The 16,974-nt window shown below is 43.3% G+C and overlaps 1 protein-coding gene across 1 annotated transcript; it reads right to left on the reverse strand.

Moving 5' to 3' along the window:
• Positions 1 to 1,557: 1,557 nt before the first annotated feature.
• Positions 1,558 to 16,035, reverse strand: ctr9 (CTR9 homolog, Paf1/RNA polymerase II complex component). The gene is made up of 23 exons (XM_061670716.1): positions 15,883 to 16,035; positions 13,505 to 13,603; positions 13,034 to 13,273; positions 12,834 to 12,951; positions 12,034 to 12,123; positions 11,704 to 11,960; positions 11,524 to 11,631; positions 10,513 to 10,749; positions 9,560 to 9,778; positions 8,735 to 8,918; positions 8,559 to 8,647; positions 7,557 to 7,742; positions 7,114 to 7,201; positions 6,873 to 7,021; positions 6,675 to 6,791; positions 5,186 to 5,331; positions 4,896 to 4,967; positions 4,320 to 4,455; positions 4,114 to 4,251; positions 3,804 to 3,952; positions 3,440 to 3,536; positions 2,722 to 2,831; positions 1,558 to 2,645 (listed from the first exon to the last, which is right to left on the reverse strand). Exons 1-23 carry the CDS (start codon positions 15,925 to 15,927, stop codon positions 2,147 to 2,149), a joined length of 3,573 nt encoding a protein of 1,190 aa, XP_061526700.1. The 5' UTR covers positions 15,928 to 16,035; the 3' UTR covers positions 1,558 to 2,146.
• Between the last annotated feature and the right edge of the window lie 939 nt (positions 16,036 to 16,974).

Here is a 16,974-nt window from a genome sequence, read left to right on the forward strand (position 1 = left end):
AGTTGCCGTTTCGTTTCGTCAAGTCTGTTTTGAAACCCTAATTCAAAACCCCAACACTTTTTTTTGCAACCCTACGTTTAAACCTTAAAATTCTCTTTAGATCCTTATTTGAAACCCTAACCCTGTTTGGAAACCCTCATTTGAAACTCTAAAATTCTCTTTAAGCCCTAATTTGTTTTAAAACCCTACGTTGAGACCCTAATTTGAAGCCATAAAACTCTTTTACCAAAACCCCAATTTGTAACACTAACACTCTTTTGAAACCATAATTTGAAAACCCAACCCTGTTTTGAAACCGCTAATTTTGAGACCCTAACCCTTTTTTGAAACTACTTTAAAACACTCACCCTGTTTTGAAACCCTAATTTGAGACACTGACCCTGTTTTGAATTCAAAACTCTCTTGAAACCCTAACCCTGTTTTAAAAAGCTGACCCTGTTTTGAATTCCCAACTCTCTTGAAACCCTAAATGTGTTATGAAACCCAAACCATGTTTTGAAACCCTAAAACTCTCTTGAAACCATAAATCCTTTTTAGAAGCCCTCATTTGAAACCCTAACCTTGTCTTAAAACCCTAATTTGAAACCCTAACCATGTTTTGAAAGCCTAACCATGTTAGAAACCCTAAAATTCTCTTGAAAGACTAGTTGGGCGAACTCCCATGCACCCTCGAGGACCCTTTTGAAATCCTCACTCTATTTTGAAACCCTAAAACCCTCTTGAAACATTCATTTGAAACCCTAACCTTGCTGTGAAACACTCACCCTGTTTTAAAAGTGTTCAGTTCGTATTTGTCAGTCTTCAAAGATGTTGTAATTACCAAATAAAAGAAAAGGATTAAACCACTCATTTTTTTTAAAAATTAGCTCATTTCTGTCCTCGGAGTACATCGTTTACGTATCAGAAAATCTGTGTTAGGTTACCACGTCTACTCATACAATCTACAAGGTGCTTCACGTGGAACGATGTTTTGACATCAACAACTCGAGACCCTCGAAGGGTATTCATTATCGCCTGATAACGAAGAACAGGAATCTTCGGAGCCAATCGGAATCGAGTATTCACCAAGAACATGGTACTGTATAATATATCGTGTACTCTCACAAAAACACTGTAGTTGCGCTTCCAAGAGCCTGACAAAAAAATATGGATTGATTTCAGACATCTATATTTTTTTGTGTTATAAAATAGAGCTGTCGTAACAGTCTTGGAACCATGAATATTTTTCCATAAAAGTTTCGATTTTCCACAGCTGTAAAATGTATGAAATCAAATTCCATACTTGCGTAGGAAGGCCGTAACTCAAAATTCTGGCGAACAGCCAGAAACGATGATCGTTGGTTATATAGTGGGGGAGGGCTTCATGCCGAAAAGTTTACATCCCAGCTGGCTTCCGTCACGGGGGGTAGTTTTGAGCCCGGCCCAAAAAAATCCAAAGGTTTTAAGGTATAGCTCAACAATTCAGTACTAAATTGTTCTCAGTCTTTGCACATTTTCAGAACTTACCTTCAAACATATTTCATTTATTTGGAAACAAAACACGGAAATGACTTTGGTGCAATGTTAAAGTCTTTAATGAACCCAAGATGCACGTTTTTGGAATGTGACCTTACCGAGAGAAAAAAAAAATAACATACAAACATGTTGAGCGCATAATGTTTAAATCTTGACTCAAGGCTTTTACATTTTCCAAATTTTACTATAACTTATTTTTTTGATACCATGTGGAGGAAGGGGCAGTAAAACAGGCCAGAATTCAGTTGCCAGGGGCTGAGGCAGGGCCAGAGACTAGTCGCATATTCGGTGTGGTTTAACCAAAGGCAAGAGTGGAGTGAGAGTGCTGCTTCCCTCCTCATTGGATTAAAAACTTAAGCTAAGTGTGGAAAAGTGAGAAGCATTCTTTTCTTTGTCATTCGACATGACAGAATAAGACATGATAATGCTGTACAAGCCCTGCGATTGGCTGGCAACCAGTTCAGGGTGTACCCCGCCTCCTGCTCCAGAAAAGCGGCTCAGAAAATGGGTGGATGGATGCGGTACACAAAAAAAAATAAAAAAAAATAAAGACTTTTCTAAGCTCATTTTCAGTATGGGCAATCTTAATCGGTGTCATTGTTGCCATAAACGGGGATCGTTAGTTAGATCGTTAATCACTGTCATCATCGTTGTCGGAGCCCGCGGGTTCCGATCCGTTGTCAGAGCGGGGTGGAGAGCCCTCGTTGTCAGAACCCGGTTCCGATTCCCGCTCAGACGCCACAACAGGGGAACCGGGCCGGGACTCATCGTCCGATCCCGACCTCTTGCTCTCGTTGTCGGACCGCCGCTGCACGCTCCTCTTCTTCCCCGGACGGTCACTACCAGAGTCGTCATCGTTGTCGTCGGAGCCCGCCGAGCGCTGGGGCGACCGGTCCGAGTCGGACTGCCGCTGCACCCTCCTCTTCTTCCCCGGACGATCGCTACCAGAGTCGCCATCGTTGTCGTCGGAGCCCGCCGAGCGCCGGGGGCTGCCCACGGATCGCTGAGGGCTGCCCGCCTCGCTGCCGGAGCGGTTCCTCCCGGCGTCCGAGTCACTTTCTGATATGATCCGCTTCCTGTGGTCGCCGTCGTTGTCATCGTCGGATCCGGAACCGCTTTCTCTTTGGTTCCTGAAGAGAAAGAAAGCGGACTTGTGAGACTTTTGTGTGTGTGTGTCTGTGATCACAGCTCCTCCCACCCTTTTACCTGTCCTCTGCTATTTTCAGGCCATCCTCGTCTGAAGACTCGGAGGATGAGATGATTGCCTTCGACTTGATCTTCCCTTTGAGAGAAGGCGGAGGACGCTCAAGCTGAGGCTGAAAAGGACCAAGACGTTCGTTCAAGACATTAATGGAGACATTGATCAACTGGAACAGGAATCCAGCCATCTGTCTCTAAAATAAGAGAGACCGTATATTAGTGCAGTGGTTCGCAAATCTTTTACACCGAGTGCCACCTAAAAAAAAAAAAAAAAACGAGACAGAGGTTCCTAAATTCTATACCATTGTACACCACTTTAAAAATATGCACCGTTTGAACATTAACACTCCACTTAAATATAGGAAAATTTAAAAAGTTGAAAAATTAAACTATTGCCAGGGCTCTACACGAAAATCTATACTAGTAGCACTGGTGCGGCCAACTGAAAAATTTGTTTTGGGTCATGTTTTTTTTCCTTCTTCTTCTTCTATGCAATCCTCTTTAAAGTCTCTCTATGCTATAACCAAAAAACCAAATTATGGTTTCAGCGTTGGGACGAGGGCTGCTAGCTAGCTAGATTTTCTAGCTTCATAACAAAGTTATTCAAAGCTTTCCACACGACAGTTTGCGTCCGTCCCACCTCCAAAACAAAAACAAAAATATTCCACCAGGTGTAATTCTCCTAATTTAGGGAAGTCCAAATATACAAGGGTTAAAAAGGTACCTTTTCGATCCTCTTGCGCTCTTTGGTTTTGCGCTGCTTCTTGATTTGAGTTCCTCCGTCCTCGTCGTCGCTGTCGTTGTCGTCGCCTCTCGCCGCTCTGAGGCGATCGAAATCAAAAGTCAGCGCCACTTGTCGAATTGCACCTCAAGTAATGTTCGCAAACAAACACTTCCAAAAGACTAAAAGCGAATGCATTGTACTGACAAAGTTAAATACAACTGAACTGTACTTAACAGATGTACGGTAATGGATTTAAATCACGTTTAAGCCGCTGTAACGCTAAACACAGTTTGAACATTGAATTCAGTGGTTCACCAAGTCCGACTTTAAGAATCACTGATCTTGATGTCAGCGGCGCACTCACTTCTTCCTCTTCCGGCGGGCCTTCTTCTCGCCGTCCTCGTCCTCGTCCTGCTCGCTCCCGCTGGCTGCCCTCTTCTTCTTCTTCTTCACGGGCAGATCTTCGTCGGAGTCGTCATTGACAAACTCGTCCATGTCGCCGCCCTTCTTGCGCTGGGAGCAGATGGAATACATCATATCGTGGTTTGTTTGTTAGTTTTATTAGCTGCCGGCCTGTTTTTTTTTTTTTTTAATATAATTTATTGCCCCTTGACTGCAGTTTGTGAACCCCTAATGTGTGTGTGTGTGTGTGTGCGTGTGTGTGTGTCACTCACACGTCCTCCACCTCCCTTCCTCTTCTCCTTTGAGGCGCCCTCTGCGAAGGTGAGCAGGTTTTTGGTCTTCTCCACATACAGAGCTCTCTGCTCCAGCAGTTTCTTCTGCTCCTCAGCCTCACGGCTCTTCTTCTCCTCCTGAACATATTTTGAAGCGCACGTCGTCAACGAGTCTCAACCTCAAATCATCGCCACGACTCACGTACCTGCTCCTTCATCAACTGTTGGCGCAGCAGGTCGCGCTCTTGTTCTTGTTTGGCCCGGAGTTCCTTCTCCTCCTCGTCCTGCTTTCTGGCCCGCGCCACGTGGTACTGAGCCTGGCTCAGCAGGTCGGAGCACTGCCTGCAATCCCGCAACGCACGCGGTCGGATTACAATACGAGCGGGAATCCAATCCAAGAGGATTCTGACACTCGAGCGGACATATGCGCAATAATGCGGGCACAAAGGGAATTTACTTAGAAGGGGATTTCTAAAGCACAATAAACCCAAAGACAGTGGTGCCTTGAGGTAAGAGTTTAACTGGTTACACGTTGCCATGCTCGTAACTGAAAACAATCGCATTTGGGCATTTCTATGGGGTTTGGCATTGTTTGTTAGCACTAAGCTAAGCAAACTTTCCTAAGGCAAAAGCTAGGTGCTCGTTTTAAATGCACAACATAGATTTCTCTTTGTTCGATGCCAAGTTTGACAGTAAACCTAAAGCTCCTCCGGCGGACCACTCTTATCTCAAGGCGCGACTGGACTTTTCAAATCATTTAAGGGGAGGTCTTGCAAACAGACCTGGCTTCGGATGCTGCGTGCGCAAGGTCAAATCTCATCTTGTCTCCAGCTTTGCTCAGGTAACTGAAATACCTGAGAGGGGACCACAAAGTGAGGAAGATGCAGGACAGCGCTTTCATACATTTTAAAACATCGATAGTCATATATATATATATACACACACGAAAAAATAAAAAAATAAAAAAAATAACAACATTTTAAAAATCGAATGTGGCCCTTGCACACAAAGTGACCGGATTGCCCACCCCTGAGCTCCAGGAACCACAAAGTGGAGAGTGGACCGCTGCTACCTGTGAGCGAGTTCCAGCTCCTTGACGGAGCTCAGCACAGCCTTCAGGTTGCTCTTCTCATCCTTGAGCACCAGAGTGGCGAGCCGCTGAAGCACCAGGGCCACGTTGAACATCAGCACTGTGTCGTTGGGCGCCACGTGGCGTGCCTGATGGCAACACAACCAGCAGTTACAATAGCGCCTGCAGACCAATGACACAATGCCTTTCTATGGGGTTAGGTGTTCTCAAACTTTTTGGGTTTAGGGTACCAACGACCATGTCTACACCTAAATGCCATCACATTTTAAAAGTTGCCTTTTATTTGGGGGGGGGGGGGGGGAGAGAATGTCCACCACGACACCGTTGACAAAACAATAAAAGTGCATTGCTGCACATGAGGAGAAAGGAAAAAATGCTATTCCTGCCATATACTGACAGCAAAAAAAAAATATATCAAACTGAAGTGAACTTGAATTGTTATTTTTCACTTTATAGTATAATACGTATTTATTGAGGTTATTTTTCATGGTCTACTGGTTTATTTTTCTTTTTTTATGCAATTGTAGAATATGCTGACATTTAAGATTAACAGTGGTTATGTAGCAATTATTTATATATGTTTTCTTTTTATTGGCTTTAATGAGATTATTTTCCAGGATCTTCTAATGTAATGGTCATATATTCTATTCAATTGTAGCATATTCTCATGTGTAAGGTTCAACTTTATTTTTCCTCACTCCTACTCTTGCTGGCTATTGTGCACCATTTGACTAATATCACTCGATTGAAGCCATTTCACACACGCCGTACTACAAAATAAGTACAAGTATGTATGATTTACGCAGACATCAGGTCAATATCGGTATGAGCCGATACCCAAGGCCGCAATATCGGTGTGGTATCGGAAGTGAAAAAGGTGCATCGTTTTTTTTCAGGAGCCGTAATGTTACAAGAATAAAGATGTGTTTTTCCCAAGAAAAAGTCATAGTACGAAATTCCAAATGTAACAAGGGGGGGGGGGGGGGAAATCATATTATAACAAGTTAATTTCAAGTTTATTTTTAAAAAATATATTAGAATTTTATTTTATTTAGTTAGTTGATTTAATTTCATTGAAATAAGAATTTGAATTGTTTAATTTGAAACGTCGCATTTAAAAACGGAATCTGATACATTTGCAATTGAAGGTATTCGTTTGGAACCGAAGGCCAATCAACTTGAAAGTGAACGTAAGATTATTTTACCCGCACTGAAAATTCACAATGTATTCATTTCCAATCCAAATTCAAATGTAAATGATTCCAAATCAGTTGCTGCCACAAACATATCAGCTTTTAATTGGCATTAAACTAAGGCAGTGAGGACTTTATTATGTTGGTTTTATAGGCCGACGGTCTCCATATGTGGGTATGCGGTTTTGCAAATAACACCATATCATTTATTGCAATTGTGCGGACCCCCAAGTTATGCTTTGAGAACCCCTGCTCTGGGGTCACGCCTCTGATTTTACCTTTAGCAGCATCTGCTTGCACTCCTGAAGTTTGCCACATTTAAAGAGCGCCCGCGCCAAGTAGAGCAACACCTCCGTGTTCTGGTGCTTGTAAAACTTCTTCAGGCAGTTCTCGTACTGCACAGCAGAAATTCACGATTCAATACGCTCAGTGACGTGCAGACCCAATGGCGGTCTACCCCAATAAATGCGTCTCACCATCTGCACGGCGCTGATGTACTGCTTCTGCTCCACGTAGATGTGAGCCAGATTCAACCACACGTCGCTGATGTCGGCCGTGGCCTCCCTCACCTGCGCAAACACGTCCCGGGCCTCTCTGAAGTAGCCCTTATGGGCCAGGACGGCACCTGAACACACAGTATTCCTCTGGCGACCGACATCCAGCACCAGTGCTTTTTTTTTTTTTTTTTTGGAAAGTCAGATAGGACGCTCAACACACCGATTCCATTGGCAGCGTAGAGATTCTTGGCATCGTTTCGCAGGACCTGTTTGTAAATGGCCAAGGCGCGATCCTGATGTCTCTTTTCCTGGACACATGAATACATTCACAAGAAAAGGTCAGTAGAATGCAGACTTCCGCAAAGGCTGAACTGTTAAAAAATTTTTTTGGGGTTTTTTTTTTTTTTTTGTTTTAAATCATTTATTGAATCTTAAACGTGTCCTCACCTAAATTAAATGGGCTCTTCTTTGGCCTGAGCCCTACTACGCAAATGTTAAGTGGTTTTGCATATTCCGCCAACTCACAGATGAATGCATTATTGTCACAAAAAGCCTTCTCTTCCTATATTAATACAAGTAAAGTCTTGCTTGACCCCCATAACGTTTTCCGCATAACCTCCTTGACGATTGAGAGAGCCGATGATTTTTTTTGTGTGACTGCACCTTCTCCCTGTCTCTGGTGGGCTGGTGGAGGGTCTGCAGCCACACGTTGCCCAGAGCCAGCATGGAGTAGGTGTCGTTCTGCGTCGACGACTGCTTCAGGATACGCTCAAACTTCTTTTGACCCGGCCCCCACTCCTGTTTGGCCAAGTGAAGGTTCCCGATGAGGGACCAGGCGTCTGGGTGATCCTGCAACGAACGGGAGCAGAGAATGGTGACGAGGGTCTCAAATCACATCGACAAGTTGCCCACTGCAATAAATAACAATACAATATTTTTTACAGCATATCAGTGGTGAAGCACAAACTAAAAATGCAGAAAAAAATGGCATTTAAATATCCTCTTTAATAAACTCAAATAAAAAAAAAGAAAATTAAAAAATGTAATATCGGAAATTCAATTTAATACAGTAACAAAATAAAGATCTAAATCAATTTAACAGAGTGAAATATTGTAGCAGTAAAACTTGGAGCGCTTAATGCCTCTTCTAAGACGTAGCTTCACATTCGGGCATAAATAAAAACAATTGAACTCGTCGAATATTGAAACCAACAACAGAAATCTCACTTCCCTGCAAAACTTTCAATTTACAGACATTATAAGTCTGTGTTTTGCCGCGTCACCGTTCAATTTGATTTTGCGACGCTTATCCGATCTTTTTCATCTGCCACCGATCAGCTGCAAATGTCGCGGTCGGCCCTGATTTCTCACGACGTGATTGGATCGGGACAACTCCAATTAATACGGTTGCCAAAATTCTGGAAACTTTAAATCAACGAAAATATACTTCAGCATAATCCTGACTAAAACAACTAGATTTCATGTAAGTATAGTGATACCTTGACTTTTTTGGAGCTTTTGTGGGTTTTTTTGTTGTTGTTGTTTTTTTTGTTTTTTTTTAAGTTAGGAGTCATCACTTGGTCGATTTTGTCTGGTACCCCTTCCATTATTTTACACTCAACTCCCAATTAATTCCCACAATTAAATACGCAGTAATCAATATACCTGATTAATCTGCAGGGCCTCTTTGAACCAATCAGAAGCTTCGTAGAAATTGCCTTTGTCACGCGCCATCGCACCGAGTCGCAAATAGCCTGGAAGTCAAAAAGAAATTTGTTACGCAATGCATTTTCGTCCTATTTCAGCTGCGTGATGCAGAGTTGTATATTTGGTGTGCTTACAGTCGACATAGTTGGGATGCTCTCTCAGGATGTTTTTGTAAAGCTTTTCCGCTTCGTGGAACTCGCACATGGCCTCGTACAGACGCGCCAGGTTGTAGGAGGTGGTGACGGAAATGGCGTTGTAGTAGTGCTCGTCGTGCTCGCCCTCGGCTTTGGCCCGATCCAGAGACGCCAGGAAGTATTTCTGGAGGAGAAAGGATGCTTCATGTCTAAAATCACCTTCGGAAAGGACTGCAGTGGTAGCTTGACTTAAAAGTGTTAGTTATGAGCGAGCTTCAGATACGCCGGCGCTCAAGCGAAGTGAAAAATAATGATTCTGATGTTTATTGCACAGGACTATATTCTGTATCTATTCTAATATCTAGAGTTCATAGTTCTGTTTTTCTTTCTTAAAAAAAACAGGTAAGTGGGGAGTGCTGGAACCGATTAATAGCATTTCAATGAAATTCAATGGAGAAGCCTGGTTGGATAGACAGCGGATGCCCGCTATTTGCGGGGGATAGGGACGCGAGCAGCGAAAATCCGTGGCGAACTGCAACTCCAATTGCATTGAAAAAAAATAATAAACCCCAAAAATGCTTGAATAAGCGGCGATAAACCGCCACCACACTTTTTGCAGTTGGTTCCCCCGAGAGAGAGAGAGAGAGAGAGAGAGAGAGAGAGAGAGAGAGAGGGGGGGGGGGGGGGGACCAAAATATGAGCAACTAAATTGGAAACATGGAAGACACATGAACATGCCAGCTATTTCTTCTTTAACTTTGCATTCAGGTGTTATGCATCAGTACCCTTTTTCAAAAGGTGACTGAATAATCGTGGCGTCTCTACCTTGGCTTCTTCTAGGTTGCCCAGTCGGAAGTGAAGCGCCCCCAGGTTGTTGAGGATCTCTGGGGGCACATCCGCCTGCACCTTCTCCTGCAGGATGCGGGTGGCCGTGCCGTACGCAGACAGAGCCCCTTGGATGTCGGTCTGCTCCAGGATCTGGGCCAGCTCGATCCAGGCCTCCACGTCGTCCGGGTACTGCTCTGTTACTTTCTTTAGATGACCCTACGGAGCAAATATGAAGATTTCTTGAAGTAATACTAAGAATAACTACAATCATTTTATTATTAACAAATTCTTCAAAATACACACTTTTGTTTGGACCGTCTAAACTATGACAGCGGAAACTCACGATGGTAGTACCTGGAGAACTAAGTATTTCTATAGGTACAGCGTTGTCTTGAGATACGAGTGACCCGATTGGCGAGTTGAGACGCTCAGTGAACAGTATATCGCTCTCTTATACTGCCTCCAGGTGGCCAAGGTGTGTGCACCAGAACGAGCACCACAATTGAAGGAGAATGTGTACATACTATTGAATTATGTCATTAGTGTATGTTTTTAGACAGCATAATATTACAGGGTGCTATTTTTCTCATTCAAATGTATTACTAATTGTTTTAGGAGGGAAGGCTGGAACAGATTCATGACATTTCCATTCATTTCAATGGGAAAAGATGCTTTGGAGATACAAATATTTTGAGTTACAAGCATGGTCAGGGAGAAATTCAACTCGTATCCAAAGGCACCAGTGTTCTTGGAGCAAAAACGTTTGCGAACCACTGCTGTAGTGCCCGTTCGTCCTCATTAGGGCTGAGTGAGCTGGATCGGGCGAGAGGCGGGGTAGGCCTGAAGTCAATAATGGTCGCGAGCCAATCGTATGGCACACTTAGACAAACTAGAAGAGAATCGCAGGTATGCGGGGGAACACTGGACCAATAAATGCAGAGGACACGTACCTTGGCAATGTCTCGCTTTTCCTGGTCGTCGGACGTTGCGTATAGGGAGCCCAGAATTTTGATGGTCTCGTAGTTGTTCGGGTAGGCCTTTAAAACCTTTTCAAAGCACTGGGCTGCATTCTCTTTGTCTCTTCGATAAACGTACATCTGTCCCAGGCCGAAGAAGGGCAAGACGAAGGTGGACGAGGCAAACTGTGTGGCCTGGTAGTAATACTGAAAGGCCTGGTCATAGTCCTCCTAAGGCCAGAGAAGGGGAAATTAAACAACACGAATGCCTATAAAGATGGTCATGGTCATTTGCAATGGTTAAATTGAGACTCTGCATTTTTCAGTGTGAAGTCATGAGTTTTGACCAACATACTGATGCATTCCAAAACCACAAACACCCTCAGACAAACGCTGGTTCACCCCAAGGACAAAATCCCTCAAAGCAGACTTCAGCAGTGTTGTTTAGGCAGTGCAGCGTAGTGAGGAGAAACTCACTTCTATATTGGAGAGACCATACAACCTCTACACAAGCACATGGCGCACCAAAGGAGAGCAGTTTATTTGGGTACGGAATCAGCAGTTCGTTTGAATCTCAAAAAGAAGGGACATTTCTTGGGGGGCAACGATGTCCAAATTCTGGATGGGTAGAATAAATCGATTTTGAAATTATCCAACAGCTGTAGCCCGAGTTGCCAGGCATGGCCGGTGAATAACAGTCCCGCGTAACAAGCGGTCGTTCACCTGCCCGGTGACAAAACAGATTCGCCCATCAATTAACTGATAAACTCTGGGCCCTGAAATTGCGCACCCTGGGCCAATCGTCATTGGGGGAGGGGCACACCCAGCAGAGACACGAATAGGGAGACTCCACGCTAAAAAGAAATAAGTCAAACTGACAAAGCCTTTTGGATAAAAGGTGTAATGTCAAACAAGAAGCGTCCACTTGCCTTGATACAACCTTTGCGGAAAAACAACGCGTCGTAAATAGGAGGGAGGCTCCTTCAGAATAACAGCGGATGCTACCTGCACGTGAAAAGATCGAGCCAACTGGTAGCAGCTCTCCGCCTGCATGGCCTCCACTTCCGTGTTGTGGAAAGCATGCAGAGCCAGATGCTGCACTTTGCTGTAGTCCTGAAAGCAGACAACGGCAAACACGGTGAACAACAGTCAAAAGAAGGCCGCGTGTCCGACGCTCGTACCTACCTTCTTGAAGAAAAAGTGGTTGGCGAGGTGGTTGAGCACCATGGGGTTGCTGGGGTCGATGGTGTAGGCGCGCGACAGAAGCTGCACTCCGTTCTTGATGGAGTCAGCCTCCTTGTTGTTGAGCTCGAGCACGGCCAAGCCGACGAGGGCTCCCACGCATTTGGGGTTGAGTTCCAGGGCGCGGCCGAACGCCAAGCGAGCTTTCTCCAATTTGTTGAGCTTGACAAAGCAGTGGCCCATACCCAGCCTGACCTCAGCTGGTCACGTACAAAAACTATAAGACGCAGCATGTCATCTAGGCGCGATTGGAGAAGGAGAGAAAACCTTTACCTGGACAGCCGGGGTTCGTACGCAGCGCCTTCTTGTAGTACGCCAGCGCTCCTCTGTAATCCTTTTTATTGAAGGAGATGCACGCCTTGCCTGTCAAACGGAACAAGGGGGTGTTAACCCGGTGAACCGGGGCTCACTGTTGGATCAAATGTATCGTTGGAGCTGGCTCATCATCATCATCATCAGCATCATCATCATCTCGAAGGATTCCCCATCGTGTACCGAGCTCCTGTCCAATTCTTATGTTGCAATTTAAAATAAATAAATAAATCAATCAATCAAAATAAAAGTTGCCTGTTCTAAAACTTTGACTGGTCGTGCTACCGCTCAAAAGTTTTGGAGCACGGCAAATGTTTGTCATTTTTTAAACGGAATTAAAAAAAAAAAAAAAAAAAGATAACTCAGCCACTGTAACTTTATCCACAGTTTGAACATTGACACCGTGATTAAATATAGGAAAATATTTTTTTTTTTTATAATGATCACATTGAAATGTATTGCACATAAATGTTACATAATTTTGTAAATAAATAAATACATAAATAAGAATTTAAGAACAAGCAGTTCGGAAAGATTAAGTGGAAATCTATTGTACCGTACCTAAATATAATTGAACTGCACTTGAAAAGTAAAGAATGTACTATACTAGATTAAAACACTAGTTAAAACAGACTGCATGCATCGCTCCAAGCTACATCGTAATATGTTTGATTGTATTCCGTGCTTTAAATGTTGTAAATTGTACTTTAGTGTTGAAAATCCGCCTCATAATAATCCAAATTGTATAGCGTTCAACTTGCCAAGCAAAGCGGGGATGTTATTGGTGGACTGGTTGAGGACAAATTGGAACTGAGCGTCGGCCTGGTCCATCTTGTCCCCTTCCAGCAGGCAAAAACAAGCTCTTCCCAGCAAATGGTTCTGAATGACACAAGAGGAGTTGGACTCGTTGGACATAAACAACGCTTTTTTTTGGTCACCTGCCCTGAGATCTTGTTCTTACTTGATCGTACATGATGATCTTGTCTGCCATCGTGTACAACAGCGTGGCCTGCGTGATGAGCTCTTTCTTGGCATCTTTGTTCTTCTCTTTGCGCGCCTGCTGCACGTAGTAAGCTGCCAGAGTGTCCAGACAGGTCATCTGATCCTTCTCGTGGTCTCTGTAGTCCAGGTTCCCGTCGATACGCGCCGCCTCGAGAAGTTTGACAAAGTCCTCCGTTTTGCCCTGCTTGTAATACTCCAACTGAGAAAAAAATAAAGTCCTTTTTATTGTTTCATTACCACTGTATAAACCCCCCCCAAAAAATGCAATTTGACAGAAGATTTTTTTTTAAGAAATGTATTATCTCACATTACATTCCGTTGTTTCATTATGATAACCATTGAAATGTTCACCGTTTTCTGTAAAACCCTACAACGCAAGGCACCTTAATTGATGAGCTTTATAATTGCCGTGGGTACAATATATGCTTACCGCCAAGGCGATCCATATGTGCAGCTGCGTGTGCTCCTGCTTCAGGATACTGATGACCTCGTCGCCTTCCGGAAGTTGGTCGAAGTCAAGCTCAATGACCTGCAGGGCGAAATTGATGGCATTTAAAGAAAAATTATGAAGCGATTTGTGCCAGGGTCATCACCACCGTACTGCATATACTTAGTCCATAGATCCATATATTGGGACGCAACGATACTGGCAGTAAACTTGTGGCTGAACTCTCACGGGGCCGTTTTGCGCATGACCTGTTTTTTGCCCATTTCTGAAATGGCAACTAGAAGTAAGAAAAGGAAAGTTGATAGCGAGGGCCGACGTTTCCAGGACAAATGGAAGTCTTGAATATGTTTTTCACTGAGTTTCGAAGCAACTGCGTCTGCCTAATTTGCCAAGGGACTGTGGCTGTGTTCAAGGAGTTCAATATAAAGAGGCACGACCAGACGGAACATGCTAATTACGACAAGCTAACTGGGAACGAACGCAGTGAAAAATTGAAGCGACTGGAAGCTGGTTTAACGGCACAGCAACACTTTTTCACAAGAGCCAGTGAGTCGAATGAAAATGCAACAAAGGCAAGCTATGAGGTGGCAACGCTGATTGCCAAGCACTGCAAACCTTTTACTGAGGGTGAATTTATTCAAGACTGTCTGATGAAAATGGTGGAGAACATTTGTCCTGAGAAAAAGCAACAGTTCGCCAAGGTTTTCCTGGCTCGTAGCACTGGGTCACGAAGGATCGAAGAACTTTCTTCTGATATTAAGAGAACGTTGGACGCAAAAAGGAGTGGAGTTTGAATTTTTTTCGTGAGCCTGTGACGAAAGCACGGATGCATCCGACAGCGCTCACTTACTGATTTTTTTTTTTTTTTTTTTTAGAGGAGTGGACAGTGAAATGAACGTGCGTGAAGAGCTACTTGACCCCCAGAGACTTAAGGACCAAACAAGAGGGAAAGATTGATTTGCTTCTGTTTGTTCCGCCGTAGATGACCTAAAATTACAGTGGAATAAAATCACGGGGATTATTACGGATGGCGCACCTGCCATGGTTGGCGAGCACAGCGGATTATCAACCCTAGTGTGTAACAAAGTAAGCGAAGAAGGAGGTAAAGCTATAAAACTCCATTGTATTATTCACCAACAAGTTCTATGCGCCAAACATCTGAAACATGATCACGTTATGAAACCGGTGATGAAGGCTCTTCATTATATTCGCTCCAAAGCCCTGTGCCACCGCCAGTTTCAACAATTTCTACTGGATATCCACGCTGAATACGGAGATGTTGTGAATCACACGGACGTAAGACGGCTCAGTCGGGGGTCTGCACTGCAGCGTTTCTACTCACTCAAAGAGGAGATGGGACAATTCCGGTACCAACAACTCCCTCTTGTCAACTTTTACCAGCAGCTGGATAAAGACAGGCCCCAAGAGACTCGTACATTTGCTAAGAAAATGTTGAGCTTGTTTGGCTCGACATACTTGTGTGAGAAGACATTCTCAGTCATGAACATGAATAAGAACCGCGTGAGGACAAGACGAAGTGACTCCCACCTGCGTGACATCTTGCGCATTAAAACCACGGCTTTTGAGCCAGACCTGCCCCATTTACTGCAGTCGAGATCTCAGTACCACCCTTCACATGAATGCAAACATGTTGTCTGTTGATTCTGATGAATAAAGTTTGAGTCAAATTTCATAAAAATACTTTATTTTCCATTTCATTAATTTTTATTTTAACCTTCATTTATCCAGGTCAGGCAGTTATCAGAGCTACCTAGCAGCAGACAGCATAGTAAAACAAAAACATTCCCCTCGTCGGTAGCATGTAAAATTAATGCTGGCCCGCATGACAATTTGTTTACGTCAATGTGGCCCCTGAGCACCCCTGATGTAAAGCTATCAATGAGCTGCGGCTTTCTTTGGGATGCCGTAAATGTGCAGCCCCTAACGCAACACGACACTACTGTTCATTAAAGAGCGAACTTGCACAGGCGTTCTGCCAACCGACAGATCTGTACAATTTCATGATATTCAATACAAGAACCGTATAAAATAAATTCTGCCTTTACGATGTTCAGCCCTTTTGTGGACACTAAAAGATAGCGATAGCGAGAACTGTTTGGAATCTTTTGGCTGTGTTTTTTTTTTTTTTTTTTTTTTTTTTGGACGCCTGTTCATAAACATCCGCCCAGCGGATATATTAAGATAAATAAAGGCTTATTTGGACATATATGGTTTGTACATTACGTCACTAATTCGGCTAGCAATGCGGAGCACTTGTTCTGCTTGTTAGCAAAAAGTAGCACACTTGGCTAGCAAAACACAGCAGCGGTTGTAACGTCCATAAAAACTGAATGTTTTACCTCATCTGTGTCCCGCAGAGGGATTTCGATGGACCCTCGAGACATCTTGGAGGAGGAAAAGCCCGATTGCAGTTAAAAATCGGAATTATGAAAAGAGTCGTCGCGAGATGTTTGATCTTCAGTCGATGCGGCCGGAAGCCAGCACGCGGATTGTGCAACTGAAAACTGTGTCCGATTGGGAATAAAATATCCAATTTCCTGTTCGTCCTTCTTTACTGACGCACACAAACAATTTGCACGATGGCATGTTGTCATCAATATATAAATCTTATGAGCCTTTTCGGATGCTGGTTTTTGCTTAGGAGCGTTTTTTTTGTTGTTTTTTTTTTCTTGGAACTTGTCTTTCCTCGCCGAATGAGATGACCCGGAAGTACTTGGAGAACAGTTTGTTTTATATATATATATATATATATATATATATAAATAATATATAATATATTTTATATATATATATATATATATATAATATATACAAATAATAATATATAATAATAATAATAATAATATATAAATTATATATATAATATACATAATATACAAATAATAATATATAATAATAATAATATATAAATTATATATATATATATATATATATATATATATATATATATATATGATTGTAGGTAATATATCTCATTTCCTTATATATCCATCCATTTTCTTTACTGCTTATCCGCACTTGGGTCGCGGGCTGCCGGAGCCTATCCCAGCTATCTTCGGGCGGGAGGCGGGGTACACCCTGAACCGGTCGCCAGCCAATCGCAGAGGACATAGAAACAAACAACCATTCGCACTCATTCACACCGGCGGGCAATTTAGAGTCTCCAATTAATGCATGTTTTTTTGGGATGTGGGAAGAATGCGGAGTGCCCGGAGAAAACATACTCTCTCTCTCTCTATCTATATAATAGAACACGCTTCATCGTTGACAACAACAAAAATGTTCGTAAAGATTTGTTGAGAATTTAGCAACTTACCACTTAGTTTCAGGCGGCACGGTGGACGACTGGTTAGAGCGGCAGCCTCACAGTTCTGAGGCCCCAGGTTCAATCCCTGGCCCCGCCTGTGTGGAGTTTTCATGTTCTCCCCGTG

Source organism: Phycodurus eques, chromosome 2 (genome assembly GCF_024500275.1).
Source record: "Phycodurus eques isolate BA_2022a chromosome 2, UOR_Pequ_1.1, whole genome shotgun sequence".
NCBI lineage: Eukaryota > Metazoa > Chordata > Actinopteri > Syngnathiformes > Syngnathidae > Phycodurus > Phycodurus eques.

What these genes read in the sequence shown, in the direction of transcription:
- ctr9 (XM_061670716.1), bottom strand. Translation starts at nt 15,927, where the DNA reads ATGTCTCGAGGGTCCATCGAAATCCCTCTGCGGGACACAGATGAG. An exon ending in CTCGATCTTTTCACGTGCAG is followed by an intron (nt 10,750 to 11,523) that starts GTAGCATCCGCT and finishes CTCTGGCCTTAG; the next exon opens with GAGGACTATGACCAGGCCTT. An exon ending in GCAACCTAGAAGAAGCCAAG is followed by an intron (nt 8,919 to 9,559) that starts GTAGAGACGCCA and finishes TTTCTCCTCCAG; the next exon opens with AAATACTTCCTGGCGTCTCT.